This window comes from Telopea speciosissima, chromosome 3 (genome assembly GCF_018873765.1).
Source record: "Telopea speciosissima isolate NSW1024214 ecotype Mountain lineage chromosome 3, Tspe_v1, whole genome shotgun sequence".
In the NCBI taxonomy this organism is placed as follows: Eukaryota; Viridiplantae; Streptophyta; class Magnoliopsida; order Proteales; family Proteaceae; genus Telopea; species Telopea speciosissima.
The window spans coordinates 1,965,229-1,989,356 of record NC_057918.1 but is presented as its reverse complement, the minus strand read 5'-3'; the positions used below and the strand labels follow the sequence as shown (position 1 = coordinate 1,989,356).

Below are 24,128 nucleotides of genomic sequence, written 5' to 3'. Positions count from 1 at the left end.
ACCGAACCACACCGGACCAATCTCTTATTGGATCGGCTTCGGTTTGTGGGTCTAGTGTTCATTCGATTTCGATTCGGTTCGAGCTAAACCGATGGTGCGCCGTTGAACCCGACTGATAGGCCCGAACCCAACCCGTCACAAACCCTAACAGGCAGCCGTTCTTCTTTCACTCAACTCTCGACTCTCGACTCTCAGCGGCACTCAGATCTCAGCCTCTCAGGCCACCGTTCTTCCTTCCGATCTTCTACTTCCCCAAGACTCCAAGAGGCAGCAACTCCGCTCAGACCTATGTTCTCTCTCTCTCTCACACCTGAAACCCCAAACCCTCTCTCTCGGTCTATCTCCTCTTTTTGTTTGAAGGTTCTCCAGTCTCAGAGCTATTCCAGGAAAACCAACAGCAAGTCTTCCTCTGTAACGATGTGGTCATGACTTAATTAACACAATAAGCATTGTTGAATTCGTTTTTCAATCTTCACTTCACTCTCTCTCTTTCTTTCGATCCAATCCAGGTCAGTCCAATCAAAATTTTATATGGATTTTCAACCTTTTCTCTGGGCACTCAAAATATGTCCCTTTTTCAGAATTTTTTTTGGTTAGAATTATTCTATCTGTTTGTTCCCCTTAATTTTTTCAGTTAGAATCGTTAATGGGTATCTTTAATTTCACATAAATCTCTCTCTGTAGCTGTTTTATTTTATGTATTTTTTTTTTAATTTTTTTTCTGAAGATTTAGTAGTATTCTAATTTAAATAATCGATCATGGATTTTTGCCAGAATGAGCTACAAGCTCCTTAAGTAATCTTTTATTGTGCAGTTTCATGCTTTTGAATTTTTTATTTTCAGTTTCTAGCTATTTTTTTTTTAATAAATGGAATTGAATGTGGGTTACTCTAAATCTGATGTAAAATCTTGTGCGTAGTTTTGGTTCATGGCTCTGAATTTGCAGGTTTGCTGTGTTTGAGATTGTTTCTGTTTTTCTCTGATCTTTCAATTTGAATTTGGTAACTTCTTTAGGTTTGTTCGTCTCGTTTGTGCTTTGGTTTATCTAATCATATGGGGAAATTTGCACCAAACCCTATTAGTTTTAAGCCCTTTTCAATAGAGTAGTTTCTACAATTGTAATTGGTGAAGAGGAAAGATCAGAGTTTTTACTTTTTAGTAAGTGCTGGTGGTTTCAAAAATTTCTGTAGCATTACTGGTCTTAGATAGTTAGATAGAATCCTTGTATGGGCCATGAACTTCAACTTTTAATTCTGTGTAAATAGTTGAATGGATTAAATTCTGACATGGTTGTTCTTTTTGCTTTGATTTGCACTGGCTTAAACAGGGTTAAGGTTAAAGGTCTTTAGAGTCATGAAGTTCAGGGAAGGGAATACAGTGGAGCTGTTGAGAACGAAACTGGACCCATGTGGCTCTTGGTTTACTGGCAAAATGGTTGAAGTAAGTAGTTAAAAAATGGGTACCGAACTGAATCCAAACAGTTATCATAAATCGAAACCGACATGAAACTAAATTACATTGAAACCAAAAAACCCAAACCAAAATTGGACTGAACCAACCCATTGACATCCCTAACCATACCTAATGAACACCTCCATTAGATTCAACAAGAGATCCATCCGTGTTTAAGAGGCAAAAAAACCAGGAGAGAAAGGGTGGGAGGAAGCCATCCGCATTCAAAGTATGGCTTGAAGATCGAATTGGAATTGGAATTGGATTTGGTGAATTGCCCCGATTCAACTTGAATCCGCTAAGCTCAATCCCAGTTCCTGTAATCATCAGTTGAATTGGTCAATATTCATATTTGATTTTCATTTTGTGGTCTTTGTTTCTTTCTTTTATTTAGTAAAGTTTAAAAAAAAATAAAAAATTAATGAAATTACCTTGTCCCACATAAAAAGACTAAAATCTCACTCTGATTTTTTTTTTTGGTAACCAAAAGTTCATTGAGAAATTCATGTACAAGCAAGGACATCCGAGACAGGCCTCTTGGAGCCAAGGGGTGGAGTTTTGCCACTCTGTCCTACACAAAAGAGAAGTGGCTTTCCTAGCTAGAGAGTCAGCCACGCTGTTAGTCTCTCTAGAAACAAAAGAGAAGGAGATACCTTGAAAGTATGATTTCAGGTGGTTGATATCGTTCACAATGGGAACGACTTCTGCTGGGGGACACATCTGGTTCATAATAAACGAAAATATCACTCTGATTGATGCTTGCACATATGTTATCAGTACTCCCTTATTGATGCAGGGACCATGTTGCAGAAACCTCTACTTTTTTGTTTTTCTGAGCAACACGTGTGAATGAAATGAACACAACCACACACGAGTGTATAAATTGTGGACCATATATAGTGGAAGAGTATTCAATATTAATGGGCTGGTGGCAATGTGGGATGGTTGAAGCATGCAAACCGTACACACCATTTGACTTTCTTTTTTTTTTTGGGGGGGGGGTAGAATATACTATTTGTGCACACACACATGGCCGTTATTGCACCGCACGTTGACACAACAGCAGATAAAATTTCCTATTTGACTTGAGTAGCTTATATATGGAACGGTTGGTGCTTCATTTTTTTTTGGAGGTAGGTGGGCATGCACTCTCTCCCAACTTACACCATTATATATTCATTTTTGGTATATATTACCAAAAAAAAATAAAAATTGGTATGAACTATCCTATGAAGAGAGGGTTTATTGGTTCATTTGAGTGCGGGTTTAGACTTTCAACACCAACTTTTTTTTTTTAATAATTTTTTAACTAAGATATCAAAATATATTCATCAGACTCACATAGTACCAAAGTGTTAACTGATTTGAATACTAAATTTTTTTTTTTAAAAGAAAACATCACTCAGATTAATTCATTAAAATGAAAAACAAGTATTTTTTCATTATCCAGAAGGGAAAAGCCATGCCTTTTTTTTTTTTTGGATGGGGAGGGGGGGGGGGGGAATAAGTACAAGCCATGTCTTTAATAGTTGTTGTCTCACGCCTTTACTTAGTTGGGTAGTGAATAGTGATATGAATGGGCTAATTTACCCTCTCAATCCCTTTTCAGAAAAAAAAAAAAAAAAATGAAGAGTGAAAGAATTGATTCAAGTTTTGTTTAGGCTGAAGCGTTCTTCATAGTTGTAGAAATAGTTTTATGAAAGAGGATTCTTTGAGCAAGCGGCATGGAGCATTACACCAATGAGTTATAGCAAAACAATATCGTACATTAGAGGGCAACATAGTCAATTTGTATGGAGAGAAGAGAGATAAATACAAAGGTGCTAGCTACCCTACCTTAACTGCTCAAAGAACATTAGATGTGTTGCCTGACAGATTAGATAGACTTTGATCTATCACATGGCATATTACATACCCTTCCACTCTTACTCACATGTAAAAGACGTGTTTGGTATACATTCTTATAATAAAATATAGTTTAGAATGTATTCTGAAATCCAATTCTTTTCTATTTTTTTAATTTTATAATGCTTTCTTAACCCAAAATCTATTCAAAAAATACATACAAAAGCAAAATAAGGTTCTTGTGGAGAAAAGCCTTACTAGTTTCTACACTCTGGATTGTATAAAGGCAAAATTCTTCTTTTTTTCCTTAAAAAACACTCTCATAAAAAAAAAATGTTCCATCAAAATCGTTTTCTCATGGACCCGTTACACAACAGTTGGATTTGAATATGTAATGTATACTTATTCCGGTCTAACGACTCTAACCATGAAAGTCTCTATCAAAAAAGGATTCTAAGGCAAAATTTCATAAAGATACAACCACATAATAAGTAAGGGATAAAATGTCTAGTCAAATAATCATTGCATTACCATTTTCTACATTTCTATATTTTTCTGTTTTAAAATAATTTATGACCATCAATCGTTCCTTTGTTTTTTTTGTTTTTTTTGTTTTTTTTTTTAAATGGTTCTCTGAGCAAGTGGCATAGATGAACACATCAATGAAGTGTGACAAAATGTCATCATAATTTTTTAGGGCAGCAAAGTTATTTCATTTGAGGATGAGAGGGATCAAATATAAGAGTGCAACAATGTTTCGGTTAATTGATTTGGTTCAAAGTGTGAAGGGTAGAAACCAAAGCTAGATAATTTGTTAAATGGTTTCAATATCTCAAATTGAAACCAGTAACAAACAGTTTTAGTTAAACAATTTTTATCAGTTTCAATTTTGTTGTCGGTTTGCTTTAATAATTTTGGGCACAATTGGGACCAAATTTATTTTTAAAACTCAATAAAGAAATCCGATGTTGTTAGGCCTGAACCACAACATCTAAGACCTATATTTTGACATAAGAAATAAAAACAATTTTAAGTGATTTACATGACATAAATCTACTACACAACACTAAGCGTGTATATAGAATGCCATGATTAACCTTTTTTTATTGATTTTAATTGGTTCAAAACAATCGTTTAAACGGTTTCAATTAAAACCAAAACCAAATAATTTAATAAATTATTTCGCTTAGTGAAATCAAAATCAAACCAACCAATAATTGATTCATCGATTATGATTTAACATGCTTATGAGAACATTTCCTTAAAAACTAAACAAATCACATAATTTTTTTTTGTTAAGTGATTCACATAATTTGAATGGACATAAAAAGAAAAAGAAAAAGAAGAGGGAGAAGAGATAAATTTTAGGGTGTCATAGTCCGACTGTCCGAGGGAAGGGATATATGGTCGGGGCAAGGTTACGTGGATTTTACCAACAAAAAAAAAAGGTTGCGTGCGTGGAAAGTTGTCCGGAACTCCGGATCCAGTGTTAGTTGTCGGACCGCTATTTTGATATTTCATCCCCACAGGGCACAACTGTCTCTCTCTCTCTCCGCGCACACACACCCCGCCTGGCGCTAGCGCAAACATTATTAACCCATCTATATTCTCAGGTTAATACACTTCGATCTGTAATTCCCAAAGCCGCCAAAGGTTCGAACACCCTTTCAAACCCCTTTTCGCTTTCCCATTCATCTATTCATTCATTAAATATATATATATATTTTTCTGTAGCTGATTTGAATTTCTTCTTCTTTTCAGTTTCTTTAATCTCCAATCTCCAATCTCCAATCTCCATTTCCCTCCGGATCCCGTTTTCTTTTGATCGTATTCATCTTCATCTTCTGCTTATCGTGTTTCAGATCTCTGTTTTGGGGCAGCTAGTGTTAGGTAGTCCGGTCGAATTACTCATTGTTTTAATTTCTTCTTTTTTTTCTTTTGTTCGTGTTTTGAGTCAGACTTTGGTTGTTGGAAAGAAAACTGCGCTCTAAGTTGCAGATTTCTAAATTGAATCTTATCGAACCATTGAAACTACAGATCGTGGATTTTTGGAATTAAACTTAATTTGCTACTGCTTATTTCTGTTCATTGTGTAAACCTGATACCATTGAATTGATTAGAGGAGCTTCTTATTCATTTGATGTTCACTGATCAGGTCTATCTTGAGCAAAAACCAAGAAAGATGTTGGGAATTATAAGGCGAAGAATCGGTTTCGGCGGCTCTTATGCTTCGGTACAACATAACGTTTCTGTGACATGAGTTTTCTTTTATGTTCTTTCTGGATCTTGATTCTTAATTGGTCCACTTATCGAATTTTGTGGACTCGACTTTATATTATGGAGTTGCTTGGCCCACTCTGACCCTAAGTAGTTGAATTAAGGCTTTTTTGAGCTGAGGTTTCCTTTGATCCAATTCAGTTGTTCAATTTGTTTCTCTCAGACTCTGGAGCGTTGTTTGCATAAGATGCAACCTGCCTTATCCGCGTCAAGATGTTATTCATCGGCAGCAAAAGAGGTATCATATTGTTTTTTCGTAGCAATGGGTTACGGAACTCATTTGTTTTGATCTCTGTGTAGAATCTGACCGAATGAGTAGTTTGGGGTTGTGTCATATTGTTTTTTCGTTCATTGGTTCACATCATATACCTTTGCCATATACTAAATTTGTTTGTGCAATGCCATACACTTTTGAAAATTTTCACCTGCCAATTGACCAATTGGGTAATTGGTTAAGAGACTGAAGGACTGTTACTGCTTACAAATAAAGGTTCTAAACAGAATTGGTGATGATTCCACAAGCGAAGGTTTTTCAAAAAATTGCTTTTATGTTCTCCAGCTTTTAGTTCTTTAGGGACATCAATAAGGAAGACCTCTTGTTGTGGACGCGCAAGTGAACCAATCATTAGGTGAAGATTTTGGCGCATGGCCATGGTATGAATCCCCAACAAACTCTTCACCCATAAAAATCCAGAACTCAACACGTGTTGGAGTTCTGTTGTTCAATTAGTTTATACATGATGTCAAAATTTAGAGATGGGGTTGCATTCCTATTCAGCTAAGGCTTTTATCTTTTTATGGTGTTGATTGCTTGGAAATGAACATACGGTGCAGGTGCACTAGCACTGAAACTTTGATAATCTGCTGGACACAGTATATATTTGAAGAATCTCTCCCCCCTAGCGGGTATCATTATTATTATTATTATTTTTTGGTGTTGTCACCTTTTTTCTCCTGCTTGATATCTTTTGGAGGAAGACCTTTGAGTTTAATTGTAAAATTCGTTTCATGGAGCTGAAAAGGGCAATTTTTAAATAGCGACAGGTAAACCAAGGCAGCTAATTCAGTGAAATTCTTTGGTTTAAAAAGTTGGAATATTTGATCTGTTTCTTCCATTTTCAGCTGTTTTAATCGAATTTACTTTTTTTTTTCATGCCCATTTTAAAACCTATTTATAGAGTTTTGTTTCCTCATCAAAGCAGGTTCTGAAAAAATATAAAAGGAAATCAATCAAATTAAAAGAACAAGTCGATATATATAAAAACATAGAAGGAAGAAGTAGAGTGTTCCAGGCTTCTTAAGAGGTGGAATCTGAAAACTCGAAACCCAAAAGGTTTACATGCAGACCAGACAGCAGACATGCATAATTTATATCAAGTATGATTGTACACGGATTAAAATTTTCACACTTATCTGTATTTGTTATAGTTAAAACGAAAATAAAAATTCATTGGCATTACTAAAGTACTGAAAATTATCATTTGGGAGCAAAGTGAAATGAAGGTTACAAGTAAACTTTTTAGGGATTCCAATTTGCACATTCTCCTTAATTTTGCTGTATGTTGATCCTGTTTCTTTTGTCTTTTTCTTTTTAACATTAAATAGATGACAGTTCGAGAAGCTCTAAACTCTGCACTTGACGAGGAAATGTCTGCTGATCCTAAAGTCTTTCTCATGGGTGAAGAGGTAATTAAGGAAACACAACTGGGAGTATTATTATTATTATTATGTAAAGTTTCTTGTAGCCAGTCCGCCCATGGAAGCCTCCATGGAATGACCACCTAATGTGCCACATGGAAGGATGATTTGGAAAATCCAACCGTTGAATAGGAAGGGTACGGTCTAGATTGATCACATGTTAGATACCATGGGACTTACTTGTGCTCAAAATTTGATCCCTCACTGGTTTGCAATGTGGCGGATGTTAAGTCTGACAACCTAAGATCTTATGCTTGAACAGACTGCTAAACTGGCTCTGTTATAGTTATTATTATTAGGGAAAAAGAACGGTAACTGATCACGTGGTTCCTACGCCTTGACACAGGAGCTCGTGAAATTACCGCTCCGACCTGCTTGAAGTCATAAATGCCATCCATGTTGATGCCTTTGCACGCTCTCTCATTGGCCCCTGCGTTGGTGCAGGGGCTACACGACCGGACAATGATCTCTTGCCCTTATTAATATTAAGGAAAGAATTCTCTAATTGGCCCACCAGGAAAGGAATATCGAAGTGGGTCTTAAGTATCTGCCATGTGGCAGTTCAGGTGGGGCCAAATTCTGTGGACAGGTTAGACCCCAAGGTCCCCTGCTCCCATGTAAAGTTTCAGTCTAATCAGAATTTTCCAAGTGGTAAAATAGAGCTTTCCAAAATTCAGGACTATGGAAAAGTGCACCGTAGTGGTCAGAGTAACCATAAGTGTGCATGGACATACATGGGATGCATGTGAAAGTAATTGATTGAATTAGATTCTATTATTTGACACGTCAGTGGGCGAGCCTTTGCGCAGTTTAATACACTATTGCAACCATTAGATTGCTGGTTCAAAACATGAAAACAGCCTCTCCGCCTCCGCGGAGTGGGGCTTAAGGCTGTGTACATTTGCCCCTCCCACACCCTGCAGTAGCCAGAGCCTTGTGCAGTGGGACACTCTTTTTTGTTTTTTTATTTGACACGTGCCCAATCCTCACCATTCTATTGATATTAAATAGTCAGAACTGCCATATCATTCTCGTGGCAAAAATGAACCTTCTGCTTGGAGATTCCTTTCCATGCAGGCCGCATAGGCGAATTTTCCCTTATTATTAGTATATTTTTTTTAATTCTAATTACATTCTCTCTCCAATTTCTTGCAGGTTGGTGAATATCAAGGTGCATACAAGGTTAGACGTGCCTCAGTAAATGAAACCATAAACTAGTTTCCTAAAAATCTACATATTTTTGTTCTTTATGCTCCTATAAAAGTTGGGCTTTTAACCTGTGGCTTCTCAGATTTCCAAAGGTCTCTTGGAGAAGTATGGTCCTGAGAGAGTTCTTGATACTCCAATTACAGAGGTTGGACTTGATACTTGAGTTACTGATATGGTTTACTGTTTCCTTGTAGAATAATCCTTAAATCATTTCCCTCATTCTTAAACATCATCTATTGATATGCCTTAAATGCTATATATATTCTTGTTGTTTTCTCTTTTGGTGCTGACTATCATCTCACAGTAGTTATATCACACTTTCTGTAGGCTGGTTTTGCAGGCATTGGAGTTGGTGCTGCTTACTATGGTCTTAAGCCAGTTGTAGAGTTTATGACATTTAACTTCTCTATGCAGGTAACAGTTCCTTTTTTTTTTTTTGGTGATGTCCTAATACCATTGCAGTCAACATGGTATCCTGTAATTACATTCAAAATCTTCTGATTGGTAACTTTTTGGCAGTCCTGTGTCAAAACCATGTATTAAAAGCATCATGGTATTGGATCTGTTAATTCAGCAATTACCATGAAAATGCCATTGTAATAAGGAATCCATTGCCCTTCATTATTTTGGGAACTGTTGGATATCAAAATTCTTGATCATTGCAAAAGAGCAAAACCTACTTAACTCAACAAAAGTTAACTACAAGTCACCCTTTCTGAAAATAAAAAAAGAGTTATCCCAACTACTCAGGGTTAGAAATTATTTTCTTCACTACTTCAACTGAAGTGCTTATTGGCCGAACTGATACAAAAGCACATACCTTTTGCTGCTGTCATTTCTCTTCTTTGCACTTAACAATTGCATTTAGTTCTGTTGGGAAAATATAAATGCCATTGCTATTGTTTCAAAATGTAAATGAATACCCCAACGTTTATAAAGTAACATTGTTCCCTTCACAATACAAAACTTATTATCAATTTCTTTCCTTGTATCTAAGGTTTTTTAGCTATGAATATATATTTTTTTGTGTGTGTGTGAACATGCCCAATTGTATAGTGATGTATTATGGTACTGGATATTTAACTCAGTTTCGGGATTTTTGTAGGCGATTGACCACATCATTAATTCTGCTGCAAAGTCAAACTATATGTCAGCTGGTCAGATCTCTGTACCAATTGTTTTCAGAGGACCAAATGGTGCTGCTGCTGGAGTTGGTGCCCAACACTCCCAGGTATGGATTATTTCTGTGACAGCCCACTAACCGTAACCCTAAATTAAAGAATTAGGGCAAAAAATTGGGGAAAACAGATAAGAGCTAGTGGAGGACAGGTTTAGGAGATTTCTGGTATCTAATCAACCAGAGGTCTGACAGTGCTGAATTTCGGGTCGAGTAGCATAGTTCCCAAAGTATGGCTGTTACTCTCCACCATTTCAGCGGTGCGATAGGGGTTTTTGTCAATCTAGGACAGAACTAGGCTACTGGTTGGGTTTGGAAGGGAATGGTATGCAGGGATGATGAGCAAATTTTGGTAGCAAACATGGCTGGTATGAGGAAGATATGAGAAGTTAAAAGGTGGCTGGAAAAGGGCACAGAAACAGGGTATCACAGATCTCTAGTAAAGGTGTCAAACTGGACTTGAGGTTTGAGAAACAGAACTAGGACAAAGAAGAATCTGTTACCAGAATTAGAAGCATAGCAAACAGCAAGCAGCAAACAAAAGCTTCATGGTGGTTGTGACCCTGGGAATTGCCACATACAAAACTCCAATCAAAATTGCTATCCTGCAACTCTCTTAATTCTTCATTCAATCAAAATTTCATCACGTTATATAGCTAATATGACCCCTTGTTTATAGACTGAACTCCTAACTATCTTTCTAAATTGACTCAACTCCAAATTTTGAAACATCCCAAATTCTAAGACTTGAAAAAGAAAACAGGAAATAGGAACTCCTAGAAACTACTCAGACTGAATAGAAACTAACCTAGGACTTCTAGAGATTTAACAAGTAAATACTAAAACTAAAATCTTGTATAAGACTGACTACCCCGTCATGTGGGTTTATAGAACTGGCCCATTACAGCAGAAAGCCCAAGAATAGGTAGCCCGTGACCCATATTACCAATTCAGGACTTAAAATATAAGTGTAATTAAGCCCAACAGATCAGATTTGTAGCCTTTGCCTGCATCAATTTCATGAGCTCCTTGACATCTCTGCATCTCTTTTAATTGTTCTAACGTGCAATAAGAACCTCTTTGGAATCAAGATGGAAAAAAATCCTCTGCAGTGCACTGCGGTGCAGCCTTGCGAGCTCGACACGTGGATGATGTGACATCCAACGGTGCGATCTCGATTGCACTTTATTTTTAATTTTTTTCCATCTCAAGCTTGGCACCGTTGGATGTCTCATCATCCACGTGTCAAGCTCGCAAGGCTGCACCGCAGTGCACCGCCAGATCGGTGCACTGTAGAGGATTTTAATCCAATCAAGATGCTTCACTTCCTGCCTCTTGGCTAGTTGACCTCTTAAGGGTGGTAAATATGTAGATTCTCCACTAGATGATGAAGTAAGAGCAAAAGACTTTTATGCAAATACATCAATTTCTTTATTTAATCCTGCTCCCCCCCCCCCCCCCCCACACACACACACCAATAAAATAAAATAAAAAAGTTTTTGTAATTATCAGTTTTACCTACTCATATTCAAGGTTGGAGGAAGACAAAGTTTGACATATTCATTGGTTTCCTTCTTGTGTCATTGTAATACATAAGGTAGAAGTACAAGCACATTGAAGTGTCAAACGATAAGTTTCTCTACAAGGAGTGAATATGTGCAAACATGAGAAAGATGAAAATTATTATATTGATAATAGTGAATTAATGGCATTCAGACCTGGTTGCATGCTATTACCCCTTCCTTACTTGCTGGCCAGGAGGATAAAAGAAGGGAAGTGATAAATATTATTATGCCCCTAGTTTTTCAAACCTATTTGGGCTAAGGTGCTTATATATCCTCTACTTACGATTCAGGTTGTGAACTACTTAATCTGTAGGTGCTTAGATATCCTCTTTCTTCCACAAAAAATAACTAGAACACTAAGACAGAAAATTGTTAGAGATCTCACTGGAAAAAATTGGATGTTAAGGAGGTCGAGATCTATTCTGAAACTTAATATACAGAAATAGTGGTTTTTTCTTCTACTCCATGTCATTAATTATGAATAAAATGAAATCCAAGATAGCTGCATAGCAGCATGTTGAGCATTATAGATTGAAAAAAATATTGGTTTATATGCAGTGTTATGCAGCTTGGTATGCTTCTTGCCCTGGGTTAAAAGTGTTGACTCCTTACTCATCAGAAGATGCACGTGGCCTACTAAAAGCTGCTATAAGGGACCCTGATCCTGTTGTTTTCCTTGAAAATGAATTGCTGTGAGTAGTTCAATCTTTTATGATCTTGTGAGGTAGGGGTGTCAATCAGTGTGGTTCTAGTTAACTGGTCCAGTTCCTTGCTGGTTCCACCATTTTAAGGCCAAGACTGGATCTGGACTAGCCAGTCCTATACCTTGGAACCAGAACCAATTTCTATTGTTCCAGTTGGTTCATGTTCTTAATATGTCTCGGTTCTTAATCGGTTCGAAATCCGAAACACCAGTCAATTAAGCCCAAAGGGAATTTTTTAGCCATATAAGGCCTATACAGAATCTATATTAAAATTAGACAAAAATCTATGAAATATAAAGCCCATGGACTCAAAGGCCCATTTTGACATGAATATATGCTTGGCCTAAGAGAGAGAACATAGAGTGTATAAATTAAGCAACCATATATAAACCCCCATAATCAGTTCCCAAGGTTCTAAGACTCGGGTCTCAGTGGCATCTCGGCCAAGCCAGAAACTGAGTCAAGCCGAGATCTCGGCGAGTTGGTGCGAAAATTTTTTTTTTGACTCGGACCGCCAACTCGGTGGGTTTTACACATTTTGGGTCTGAAACTTGGTATCCAGCCTATTTCAGGCCATTTAAACACAATGGCATGCCCAGATTTGCCAAAAAACATGTCCAAATATGAGTTTTACTTTGGACCATAGGTTGGTAGGCGACGAGTCGTACTCAAGGTACTAAAACTCGGGTCTCGGTGCCAACTTGACTCTTGGAAAAACCGAGACGAGTCGAGATCTCGCCGAGTTGGTGCATTTTTTTTTTTTTTTCAACTCGAAGCCTCAACTTTGGGTCAACCCGAGATCCGAGATCTCGCCGAGATATGTTGAGTTTTGTCCTATTAGGTAAGGTATTTAAGTGGTAGGTGGGTTAAAATAATGGGTCGAAACCGAGATCCGAGATCTCGGCGAGATCTCGCCGAGATATTGCACTTTTGAGACTCGCAGGCAATCTCGTCTCGAAATTTCGAAAATCCGAGAAACTCGGCGAGATCTCGCGAGTTCTCGAACCTTGGTCGTACTAAAAGGCTAAAACAACCTACTCTACATATAATTTGGTAAAACTTAGCAAATTAGCAGTCAAAACATTCTAATTAGTACATATCAATCAAAACATTCAAATAAAAAGTACATTACATCAATGTTCAGTGAATTTGTTACATAAAATATGATTGAGCAACTAATTCATCCCCATATTGATCCACAAAGAATTCCCATGTCATGGAATTGCTGAAGTGTTGCACATAGTGTGACACAGCTGCCATATAAGTCTTCTGATCAACATATACCAATCTCCCTATCTTAGGGTACATGGGAGGCTATTGGTATGAGGTGTAAGATCCACTACTACTGTCATATTGAGTTTGAGGCATGTATGGCTGGTTTGGGACTGGGAATATGTACCCATAGTCATAGCCATGATGATGCTGAGATGATTCCCATGATTGATGCTCAGTAGTAGTATCTATACTCTTGCTTCCGAAACTTGCAAGCATGGTGTTCATACTGCTGTCATCATCATGAGCATCTGACTGATGTGAGTGTTGGCGACCCTTCTTTCTTTTGTATGTTTTAGGGTGGTCACCATGGTCTTGATCTTGAGTGGCATGCGTAAACTGAGACTCACCGGTGAAACGCACAGGGTCCCCCCGTGTTCCCACCTTATACTGGTACTGCTCGCGCATCCCCTCATGACGATCATCATAATAACTACCACTCTGCATGCCACCACCACCACCACCACCACCATCACCATCACCATCACCATCACCATCACCATCACCATCACCATCACCACTGTCATCACCACCACCATCAGCATCCTACAGCAGGCTCAAAAAGTTTCGGTGACTCTGCATGTGCACGCCCCTCTTGCGACGACATATAATCATCAACATCAGTGCCGGTCACAGACGCAATGGTGGGGTCGGGCCTACCCCCAGGCTGATCCATATCAGGTGTACCATGATCCCTCACCCACTGGAATAGGGGATCCTCATCGTCATCAAAGTCCTCTTGGAAAATGTTGGACAGTTCAATGGGTTCTTTATCATTAGCCTCAATTCTTTCACGTATGTGCCTTATTCTTAATCTCATATTGTAGTGCACATACATAAGCTGCTCCAGTCGTTCGCTACCCAACCTGTTCCGCCTCTTTGAATGTATCAATGAGAATGTACTCCAGTTGCGCTCACGTCCAGAGGATGAACAAGTTTGTGAGAGCACTCTCACTGCTACCTTCCTCAGGTTGGGTGAACTTGTACCATAAAGCACCCACCAGTCGGCTGCATTACATATATAGAATAGTAAGAATATGTACATTATAAAGAGATAAAATTATAATTCATAAATGTAATAGCATGCCACCTACCAGGGTTTGACTTTTGTCTACCCTCCACTGCAGCTTGTCGACCGAAACTTGCTGAGGCTTCTCTAAAGTATTTGATCTATTTTAAATTTGAGGCATTAGTATTTTCTACTTAGTAATTACATTTATAAACTAACTACCAAAGTACCAAAGTCCCATACTCTCACCTCATCATTGCAAGCAGATTGTGTCTTTGGATTGAGCTCTAACTTCGCAGTAACAACTTGAACTGCCTCTAACAATTCTATGTCTAGGCCAAGATCATGAGAGTAGTGATACTTTGGATTCAAATAGTATGTTGGTAAAGTAGACACCACAAATATGATTTGTTAGTGACTTAATGCCTTTGGGTTTTGAATATGTAAATGTAAAAAAGTTATAACATTTAAAGTGTAAAGTATGTTGAACTCACCAGCTTTATGCAATGGATGACTCAAGTGTTTCTCCTGCTGTTCATCAATGATGTTAGTGTAGGACTTTGCACTTCGAGGTATAGCAACTCTAACCATTTCCTTCATTTTTTGGATGGCAGCATAAATGTGGGCCAAGGTAGGCTTTTTCTTTGTATCAACCATCCTCAGTACTGCCACCACAGGCTCTAATATGGCAACCACTTTCCCCAATTCCTTCCAAAATCCATCACTTGCAATGGTCTGTTGTGCTGCCTTTGCATCTTCTGACTTAGAACCTTGCCAACCAAACCATTTTTCACTTGCAAACATAGACCTCAGACCTATTACCTTAGTCTGAAAGCTCTTCAATGCAATGTAATTGGTGGTAAATCGAGTGACACCAGACCTCACTAAATCTCCATTGCATTTCTCCCTCAACAAGGCTAAAGCATAAGAATGGTTGTACACAAAAGTTGTCACTTGTCTTGCCTTATTTACCACACCCGCCACCAAAGTCTTTTTCCCCATGTCCTTCAGCATTAAATCAATAGAATGGGCTGCACATGGGGTCCGAAAGAGCCGGATCCTCTTACTCTTCTTATTCATCAACTTCTCTTCAGCCTTTTTAAAGTTGGAACCGTTATCCGTCACAATTTGGATAACGTTCCTTGGTCCTACCTCCACCACTTGCTTCAACTCCTTATACAAGTATGATGCATCCTTTACATTATTTGATGCATCGATGGACTTCAAGAATACAGTCTTTCCATTGCAACTCACCATGAAATTTATGATGGATAGTCTAGTAGGTCCAGTCCATCCATCAGCCATAAGAGTAACCCCATATGTCTCCCACATTGGCTTCAAACTATCAATGTAATCTTTCAGCTCCTGTACCTCCTGAGGCAAATATACATTGTATAATTCATGTGGTGAAGGTCCCTTCCATCCTGCACCAGTCCTCCCTGCAGCATCAAGGAATGCATTATAGTATGTTCCTTGTGCTACATTGGCTGGAATGCCATGGTAAAGCATGAACTTGCTGAAGGCTTTTCGTGCTTCTTCTTGTTTACCACCAAATATTTGCGGGATGGTTGGCTGGTAGGCATCTTGTTGGCTAAAAGTTGTGGGATCCTGCTCAAAAATGGGTTTTGGAGCTTATACTCGTGGTCGGGTTGGGGGTCGTGGTATATTTCTTGTCCCAGTGCTTTTCCTCCTCTCATCTTCTTGCACTGGTGCAGCTGAGCCAGATCCACCAGCTCCTCTTACTTGCTCATATGCTCTTATATTCTCAAAATGAAAACTTTGTCTACTCTCAACCAAAGTCTGCTGGTAAATTCTCCATTCAGCCTCTGATTGAAACTCACCAGGTGGAGGCCCAATGTCAGTGTCATTTCCGCCACGGACCTCTACACCAGTCCTCTCTAGTACTGCCTCATCAAACTCTTGTTGCATTCTTTCCCTCGTTGCTTTCTTTAATCTCCCTCCTTTCAAGTGTTGTGCCATTGCCACTTTCACTTGGATAGGAACATTTGGGCATGAGGCAATATCCTTGCCTGTACCAAACAAGTGTTGCTTTAACCTAGTGGCTCCTCTAGATAGCAACTTCCCACAATAATTGCATTTGGACTTCTTTTTGTCTGCCGACATGGGGACTTCATGTTGCCATGCTATATCAGACATTGTGTACAAAATGTCTTATATTTTACACTGTTACATAAAAAAGTGTGTATTAATAACCATGGATCATTTAAAGTAAGGTATTCAAGACTTCAAGTATGCTATTCATAACTCTTAAACGTAATGTCAAGCAACTAAAACTATGAAATAACTATCTCTTATTTATCCCATAACCCTAGTATTTATTTCTTAATTAAAAAATAATATTTTGAAATTTTTTTTTAAATATTTATACCTTAAAGTATAAGAAAAATATAATGTAATGATGTATTTGACACCATTTGAAGTTGAATATTATGTACATATATTGTACATAATTTTTCATAAGCAATAAGTATTTTTCCTTAATATTATATATATTTTTTAAATTTGTATAATATATTTATTAAATCTGAAAAATAAAATAAATTTTTTAATAAGTGAAAATAAAAAATTAATCCATGGGGCTGTAGAGCATCCCAAGTAGTTTAACATATATGAAAATCATGTTCAAACAATCACTATTCATCCTATTTTTTTCATTTTCTTTTTTCAAATAAATCATTTATTTTTTCAGAAATTATAATAAAAATTTTAATAACTGAAAAATAAATCCGACTCCATCAAGTGATAGATCGGGCAAAGATGTTTAACATATATCAAAACCACATGAATCTAACAAGGATTACACAATTTTTTTTGAAAAAAATAGATTGGGGGAGAAATTAGAAAATACCTTTGAAATCCTACAAATAGGTGATGATTCTTGGACTGTTGGAGTTGAATCTTCACTTTGGCACTTGAATCTCACTTCAAACCACGCATTCCAGCCAAAAATTGAAAGAAAGAGGAAGAAATTTGAGGGAGAGAGCTATTTTCCTCTTTGTTTAGAGACTTAGGAGAGCATGGACAGAACTATCGAGATTTCTGAGTTCTGTCCATGCTCTCTCTTTTAATAAAATGGGCATATGGGTGAAAATGGGTAAAATCCATGTATGACCCGATACCGAGATCTCGCCGAGATATTGCATTTTTTCAACTACAAAAACCTCAAAAAATCTGCATCGAGACATCACCGATATCTCGCCGAGATCTCGGCCGAGAAAATGCAGTTTTAGGAACCGTATGTCATCTCGTCTTGGGATCTCACGAAACCGAGAAACTCGGCGAGATCTCGCGAGTTCTCGAACCATGTCAGTTCCTAATCGGCTTTAGCCAGTTAATTCCGTTTGATCCAGTTTCCATTCTAAAACACAAATAACTATAATGCCTATGATCAGTACTGACCAATTAATAATCATTCCGGTTATTGTTGGTCGGTTCCAGTCCATGATTGACACCCCTATTGTGAGATTTGCAATTTGACCTGATTAATGTTGACTCTGCTGTTCTCACGTGGATGTTTTACTGCAGATATGGTGAGTCTTTCCCTGTTCCAGCAGAAGTTCTTGATTCAAGTTTCTGCCTGCCAATAGGGAAAGCAAAGGTATGTTTTCTTCTATGTCTACTGTTATTATTGTTGTTATGACTGTAAACATTACTGCTGCTGTTCTTGTTGTTATATGGTAATTTATGATATTTTTATTTAACTGCAGATTGAACGAGAGGGAAAGGATGTGACTATTACTGCTTTCTCAAGGATGGTTGGTTTTGCACTCCAGGTTTGTTGCGTTCTTTCATCTAGCTATATTAGATGTTACTGTTTGACTGACCTGGTTGCGTCATCTCATGTATTTTAGTTGCAAATATAAGTTGTCTTGTGACCTACATCCTTTTCTGTCGAGTGCAAAGTTAAATCTTATTAGATTGGGATTACTTTTAGACAATCCAGGGTAGGGGTTTATTTGTTAGAGTTATTAGTTCTCATGTACTAGGGGTATTTCTGGGACTAGATATTAACTAGTCTCCTTATTATGTAATTTCTTCTTTTTCTTTCTTTTTACCCTTTACCTCCCTAGGGAGGTTGAATGTAATATGTCAAGATATCATATTTGAGTAATATAGGTGTGGAGGGAGAAATCCCAATACACAACTTACAACCGAGACTCTTTCTCCTCCTTGTTCTTCTCCTCTTCTTCTTCTTCCTCTACTTCCTCCTTCAACTTCTTCCTCTCCTCCTTCTACTTACACACTCAATCTCAATCTTAACTTGGTATCAAATCGCAGGTTTTGAGAGTCGTATTTAATCTCCCTCTCCCTATTTTTACCTCTCTTTGGAATCCAAGAACATAAGGGATTCCAAGGAAGAGGCTCTGATGTAAACTGCTTGTTGAAGGAGTCTGAAATAGGTTATTTTCAACCTATTCAAGTTAGTGCTGCTGCCTCTTGAGCTACTTTGAAGCCAGATGAAGTTTTGGAACTCATCCAGCAGTTTCTAGGTTTTCGGTTTTCCGCCAGGTTCCTGCTGCAGATCTTGTATCTCCTTTTCTCGGGCTGTGTTTGGATCATGGAGTAGCTCTTTAGGATCGTTTTTTAGCCCTATCTATGCTCCTTATGCTTGCACTTGATGGATATGAAGCTATTTGGAGCATAACTCATTCTCGTGTGACCTCTGTTTCTGCCCAGGTAAAGCTGAGACTGATATTTGGTTCTTTTTCTTGTACTTGGAGTACAGTAGGCCTCTCTCTTAGTTGAGAAATATTTATGGACATCTTGTCTAAAGTCTTGCAACAGTATTAAGTGTTTTTGTTGCTTGAAAAGTGTGTGGGTAAAGACTGCTCCAACCTATGCTATTTTTCTTCCTGCTGGAATTTTTTTTCTGTTGCTGGAATCATTTCTTGGGTTGAGTGTGTACTCCCCACTTGTTGTTGGAACCCTTGTGTATGGTCAAATGTTCCTTTCCTTATACTATGGTTGATTCATCAACATCTGGTCTTGGTTCGGCTGCTTCACAGCCCACTCCAACAGCTCCTCGGTTGGTTTATGAGAACTAATAACTCTAACATTATTAGTCTTTGTAAAACTTTCCGTGGCTTTTCAACAGTGCATCTAAAGAGTTGGTTGCCTACGGTCTTAAACTTTGGATGGCTTTCTTGTCTTTTTCCATGATGGCTATGTTTCTATCTTTTGTACTTCCTTGGAAGTGTTCTGTTCGGTTATGGCGATTTCCGCACCCACCCCCCCCCCCCCTTCAATTTCTTATGGATGATTCAAAAGATGTTTGAAATTTCTGTGCCATATTTCTTATTTTTTTATTTTCCAAAATTTTTATGTGATAGTTTCTCTGGCACAGTCATAACTAACGCACGGACGTATGTTGTCAAATTTAATCTGGCCCAGAATCTCATTAGCATTTTAACAATTTAATCTAATGATTTTAAGTGTTGTGAGATATTCTGTGTTTTTCTCTTTTTCCCGTAAACAACATGGCTTTTATTAAGGATCTGTTCGATTTTACTTGATAATTTTCCTTTCACCTGGTTTTTTCATGGAACCAAGTGGAATGTAAAGAGAGTAGAGAACATGTAACAAGAAGGAGATGTGAGGAGAAGAAACAAGACCAAAGGGAACAGGAAGAGGGAAAACAACTAGGTTTCCCAGCTCATGAACTAGGATAGGCCCCAATGAGACTGAGAAACAATTTGTTTTGCCAGCTAGAGCCAGCATGCTGTTTTTGTAATTCCCTATTTCTTGTATAAGTTGCATGTATTTCAATCACCTCAGCAATAGAGAAACTGAATCATCCATACGGGCGAATGTTGACCATAGTTGTCAGGGCGACCCAAGACAGTGGTGGGGTGCCTAAGTGCTTAGGCGACCAAGGCGCCCAAGTGTTATTTTTTATTTCCCCTCTTTTCTAACATTATTTAGTATGTTACAATATATCCCTTATATCATCAAAAATCAACATTAAGCTGCATCAAGTCGTCAAAAATCAACATTAAGCCACATCAAGTCATCAAAAATCAATATTAAGCCACATCAAGTCATCAAAAATCAACATAGAACTAGAAGACAACAGAACTAAACAATCAAGCTATGGGAAGTTTGAAACAATCAAAACATACTGTTGACTTATACTGTTCTTGAAATTGGTCATTGTCATGGTATACCTAGTCTCACATCTGGTTTATACCGTTCTTAGAAAATATGATCTTATCTGTAAGTAATTAAACTTCTCTCGATTTAGAGAAATTTTCTTGTTCTCTAAGAAGTTTGAGTGGTCAAGTGATTTTATTTTTACATGAGATTTTTGTATTAGGTAGAGCACAAAACCAGCTTTCCAACAAATCAAAGATTGCTTAAATTTGTTTTATATTGAAGGAGTTACATTCCGGTCAAACCTTATTTGGTGTGTGCAGATGCTATCGAAATCGCTCTGAATGAAAATATTTTTTTTAGATATCAAAACAAATGAATAGTTTACCACTCTTTTGATTTTTAGCAATGTTTTACCATATTAAGATTATAGAATTTTTAGATTTGAGAAAAACCCCCAGCATTAGAAAGTTGAAATTTTCACTTACCAGTGAATTCGGTTTTTGTTCTTGAACTGGGGAGTTGACTTTTTATTATTTTTGAAATTTGATTGATTTTTTAACTATTTTTATTGGATTCGAGTATGGGGCATTTGCTTTTTTATGAATAATATCTTAAGTAAAAATTTTTACTTAAATGATATTTGGCATAAATAAAGGCCAAGGCGTTCAATACTACTAAGGTGACAATCGCCTAGACCCCCCAAAATCCACCTGGACGCCTTAGGCGACGCCTTGACAACTAAGATGTTGACTATACATGCAATATTGTGAACCATGCTTAAATTTCAGTCCTTCTAAAGTATGCTATTATTGTCTTGAGATGGTTTTAGTGAAGGGGTTCTTATGTACTTCAATCAATGGATAGTATTGTGTTGCTTCTTATCTCTTGTATTTAATTGTGACAATAGAACTGGTTTCACTTGTAACAGGCTGCTGAAATACTTGCCAAGGAAGGAATTAGTGCCGAGGTAAATTCCTACTCAAAAAGAAAAAATTCCATTTTTTGAAGACCGAAACTGGAAAATTTTTTGCTCCAAAATTGAGACCCTGAAGACAGCCATGATTGATCTGCTGATACAGGTTATAAATCTGCGCTCTATTCGACCTCTGGATAGACCCACAATCAATGCTTCTGTCAGGAAAACCAACAGACTGGTGACGGTTGAAGAAGGGTTCCCTCAGCATGGCATTGGTGCCGAGATCTGGTATTCTTTCTTCCAGTGATGTATATAGGCCTGCTGATTTATTTATTATATTAAGTCTTTTTGTATTTGCTCATGAGGTGTGCTTCGTCTGACAGTACATCTGTTGTTACGGAGAGCTTTGGCTATCTTGATGCACCAGTGGAAAGGATTGCTGGAGCTGATGTTCCCATGCCTTACGCTGCAAATCTTGAGAGAATGGCTGTTCCACAGGTTGATTTTTCTTTTGTTCATTTTCGGTTTGAATCTAGTTATGATCTTCAGTCTATTAGGGATGTGTGGTAAACTTGGGAATCCTTGATGATTACCATGGAGAATGAACTGTGGTTCATAAAAGGGGAAGTATAGAAGTTGCTTTTTAGCGAAGGCTTGTGATCCATTAAATGGGTTTGAGTCTGGGAGTTCTTGATCCATTAACAGACGAAATCTTCTGCATCATTCAAGTGGTTAGAATGACAAGATGTGGATGGTGGTTTATGATACGGATGGTATTGTCATCTGATTGGGTTGAAGTCCTGCTGGGAAGTCGAGATGCATTGAGTTATGGTCCTTGCAGCCCCATATGGACCTTTTATGTAGTAGCAGTTTGAAACACCCAAACCTTGCTCCCTATGAATCTTGTGTGAGGTGAATTACGTGGCTGTCTGGAGGCTTACTGTTTTTGTGGTATCAATGGGATTGGTAGCTCCCATTACCATAAAGATTGCATGCGACCTAGACTTTGCATGGATAAGTAAGCATGTCTGTAGCTTATGGCTTGTGTTACTGCTTTTGTTTGAAGGGAGATTTTTTTCTAGACTGGTACCGGATGTCTTTTTTATGTCGTTCTCCTCTCTCAGTTTTCCTTTATGAGATGGCCTAAGCCTAACTAGCTATTGTGTTTTCTTATTGGCTTTCCTTTGTTTTGGTGATGGCTTGTACAGGTTGAAGATATTGTTCGTGCAGCAAAAAGGGCGTGCTACAGATCAGATCGCATGGCTGCTGCTGCTTAGACTTGGCAGGCAGAGTCGATCTTTCTCGTACTTTAATATACTCTTTTTGGAGATTGTTAACACTTCCATGTTATTCTGAAGTCCTTTCATTAGTGGAGAGTTAAGACAACTTTGCTGGTTGGTTTAGTTCATCCAATGATGTTGGGACACATTTAATCCAGGCGTCCTTTGAAGAGAGAGTTTGTAAAAAAAAAATTCTGTCATGATTGAGGAAGAACCGGTCATTGAGATCTTATTTCAAACGGATGCCCAGCCCCACTGGTTTGAGTGGAGTTTATAAATTGGGCGGAATATTTTTCAGCAGATTGACTAGTGGAATTACACTTTTTTGTCTGTCATACCCAGCACTTGATAGTTCTGCCCAGCAGATCTCCTACCCTTCCAAATGAGGTGCTAAATGTCAATTCCTTTGGAAGGTTTAGGAAGAGTTGTCATCGGCCAGAGGGTTTGTGCAGGCATGAACACATATTGCTGAAGCAGGTCGATCTTTTCCCAAATTCCTGAACAAATAGTTTTTAAGGTATTGGATAGTCCAAATCATGAACTAATCGTGTTTAGTGCCAACAATCGAATGCTTTGGCTCTCAGTGCCCAGTAATTTTTCCTTTCATTTCAATAAATCAGGGTTTTATTCAATTGTTTGAGTTTCGGATTTTTAGTCGTAGGGACTGATAATTTGATAGTCTTGTATGGGTCATTAGTTGGTTTTGCTAAAAGATTTTCCAGGTGGTTCGTCCAGAATCTATTGCTGCACCTATACTTGTGCCTTTTAGAAAGGTTTACCGGAAATGCTTACTTATAAATCTGATCATATTAGAGCTTGTCAGGAAGAACTTGGGACTACAATCATTGGAGGAACAATACCTAATCCTGAGGATGCTTCAGAATCTGTTTGATTACTCGTTTGAGAACTACAATCTTTGGCTTTGGAACTGAATCATTTCCTTGTATGGAAGGTAGCCTAATCGGAATGAATCATAATTTGTATTCTATGATCGACCGGTATAGACATCAATAACTTTGATGCAACTACGGAATATTTAAGAAAGGTTCTATTTTAAGGAAGAAAGAATATAGGAAATAGATTGAGTTTGTCACATGTCAAATATCAAATTCAAATTTAATCATGTCCAGGGTTTTAGGTATTGGTATCAGATTGATTGATCAACGGACATTGACATCGAAACTTGGCCGATATTAGATCGATGATATGGTACCAATAAAAGATAAAATTGTCAAAATACAATATGCTATCCAAATTTGAGGCAAAATTGTTCAATATAACCAGTACAAACCAATACTGAAATCAATGGCGATACCAATATCGATCCGGATCCAGTACCTAAATCCTTAATTAGAGCCTCCTCGGCCCCTTCTATATATCGCCTTCTTTATTTATGATAGAGTCCAAATATCTTAAGCAATCACTTTGAGGAATCCACCTCTCGACAATATTGACCTCTTCCTTCACTGTCATTGTGTGGCTAAAGGTACATATCTTATACTCCATTTTTTTTCTATTTATCTTAAGATCAAGTTGGCGTTAATCCCTACTTTTGTCTCGTCCACCAGTACAATATTAATAGCAAAAAGCATACACTAGGTAACCTCATC

The 24,128-nt window shown here is 37.8% G+C and overlaps 1 protein-coding gene and 1 long non-coding RNA gene across 3 annotated transcripts; both read left to right on the top strand.

The window, feature by feature from the left end:
* Positions 1-379: 379 nt before the first annotated feature.
* Positions 380-1,394, top strand: LOC122657105. The gene is made up of 2 exons (XR_006332213.1): positions 380-509; positions 1,328-1,394. It is a non-coding gene; the product is annotated as an uncharacterized LOC122657105 (long non-coding RNA).
* A 3,701-nt stretch (positions 1,395-5,095) lies between these two features.
* On the top strand, positions 5,096-23,055 carry LOC122656105 (pyruvate dehydrogenase E1 component subunit beta-1, mitochondrial). Of its 2 annotated transcripts, XM_043850548.1 has the most exons (15): positions 5,096-5,189; positions 5,453-5,530; positions 5,738-5,812; positions 7,180-7,260; positions 8,428-8,454; positions 8,564-8,626; positions 8,809-8,895; positions 9,587-9,712; positions 11,782-11,915; positions 17,755-17,827; positions 17,937-18,002; positions 21,251-21,289; positions 21,402-21,526; positions 21,622-21,736; positions 22,447-23,055. In XM_043850548.1, exons 2-15 carry the CDS (start codon positions 5,480-5,482, stop codon positions 22,513-22,515), a joined length of 1,131 nt encoding a protein of 376 aa, XP_043706483.1. In that variant the 5' UTR covers positions 5,096-5,189; positions 5,453-5,479; the 3' UTR covers positions 22,516-23,055. The 2 variants fall into 2 exon arrangements, with proteins under 2 accessions (XP_043706483.1, XP_043706482.1); XM_043850547.1 differs by lacking the exon at positions 5,096-5,189 and having other exon boundaries at positions 5,368-5,530.
* Positions 23,056-24,128: the final 1,073 nt, after the last annotated feature.

What these genes read in the sequence shown, in the direction of transcription:
- LOC122656105 (XM_043850547.1), top strand. Translation starts at nt 5,438, where the DNA reads ATGTTCACTGATCAGGTCTATCTTGAGCAAAAACCAAGAAAGATGTTG. An exon ending in GGCATTGGTGCCGAGATCTG is followed by an intron (nt 21,527 to 21,621) that starts GTATTCTTTCTT and finishes TTCGTCTGACAG; the next exon opens with TACATCTGTTGTTACGGAGA. An exon ending in AGAGAATGGCTGTTCCACAG is followed by an intron (nt 21,737 to 22,446) that starts GTTGATTTTTCT and finishes TGGCTTGTACAG; the next exon opens with GTTGAAGATATTGTTCGTGC.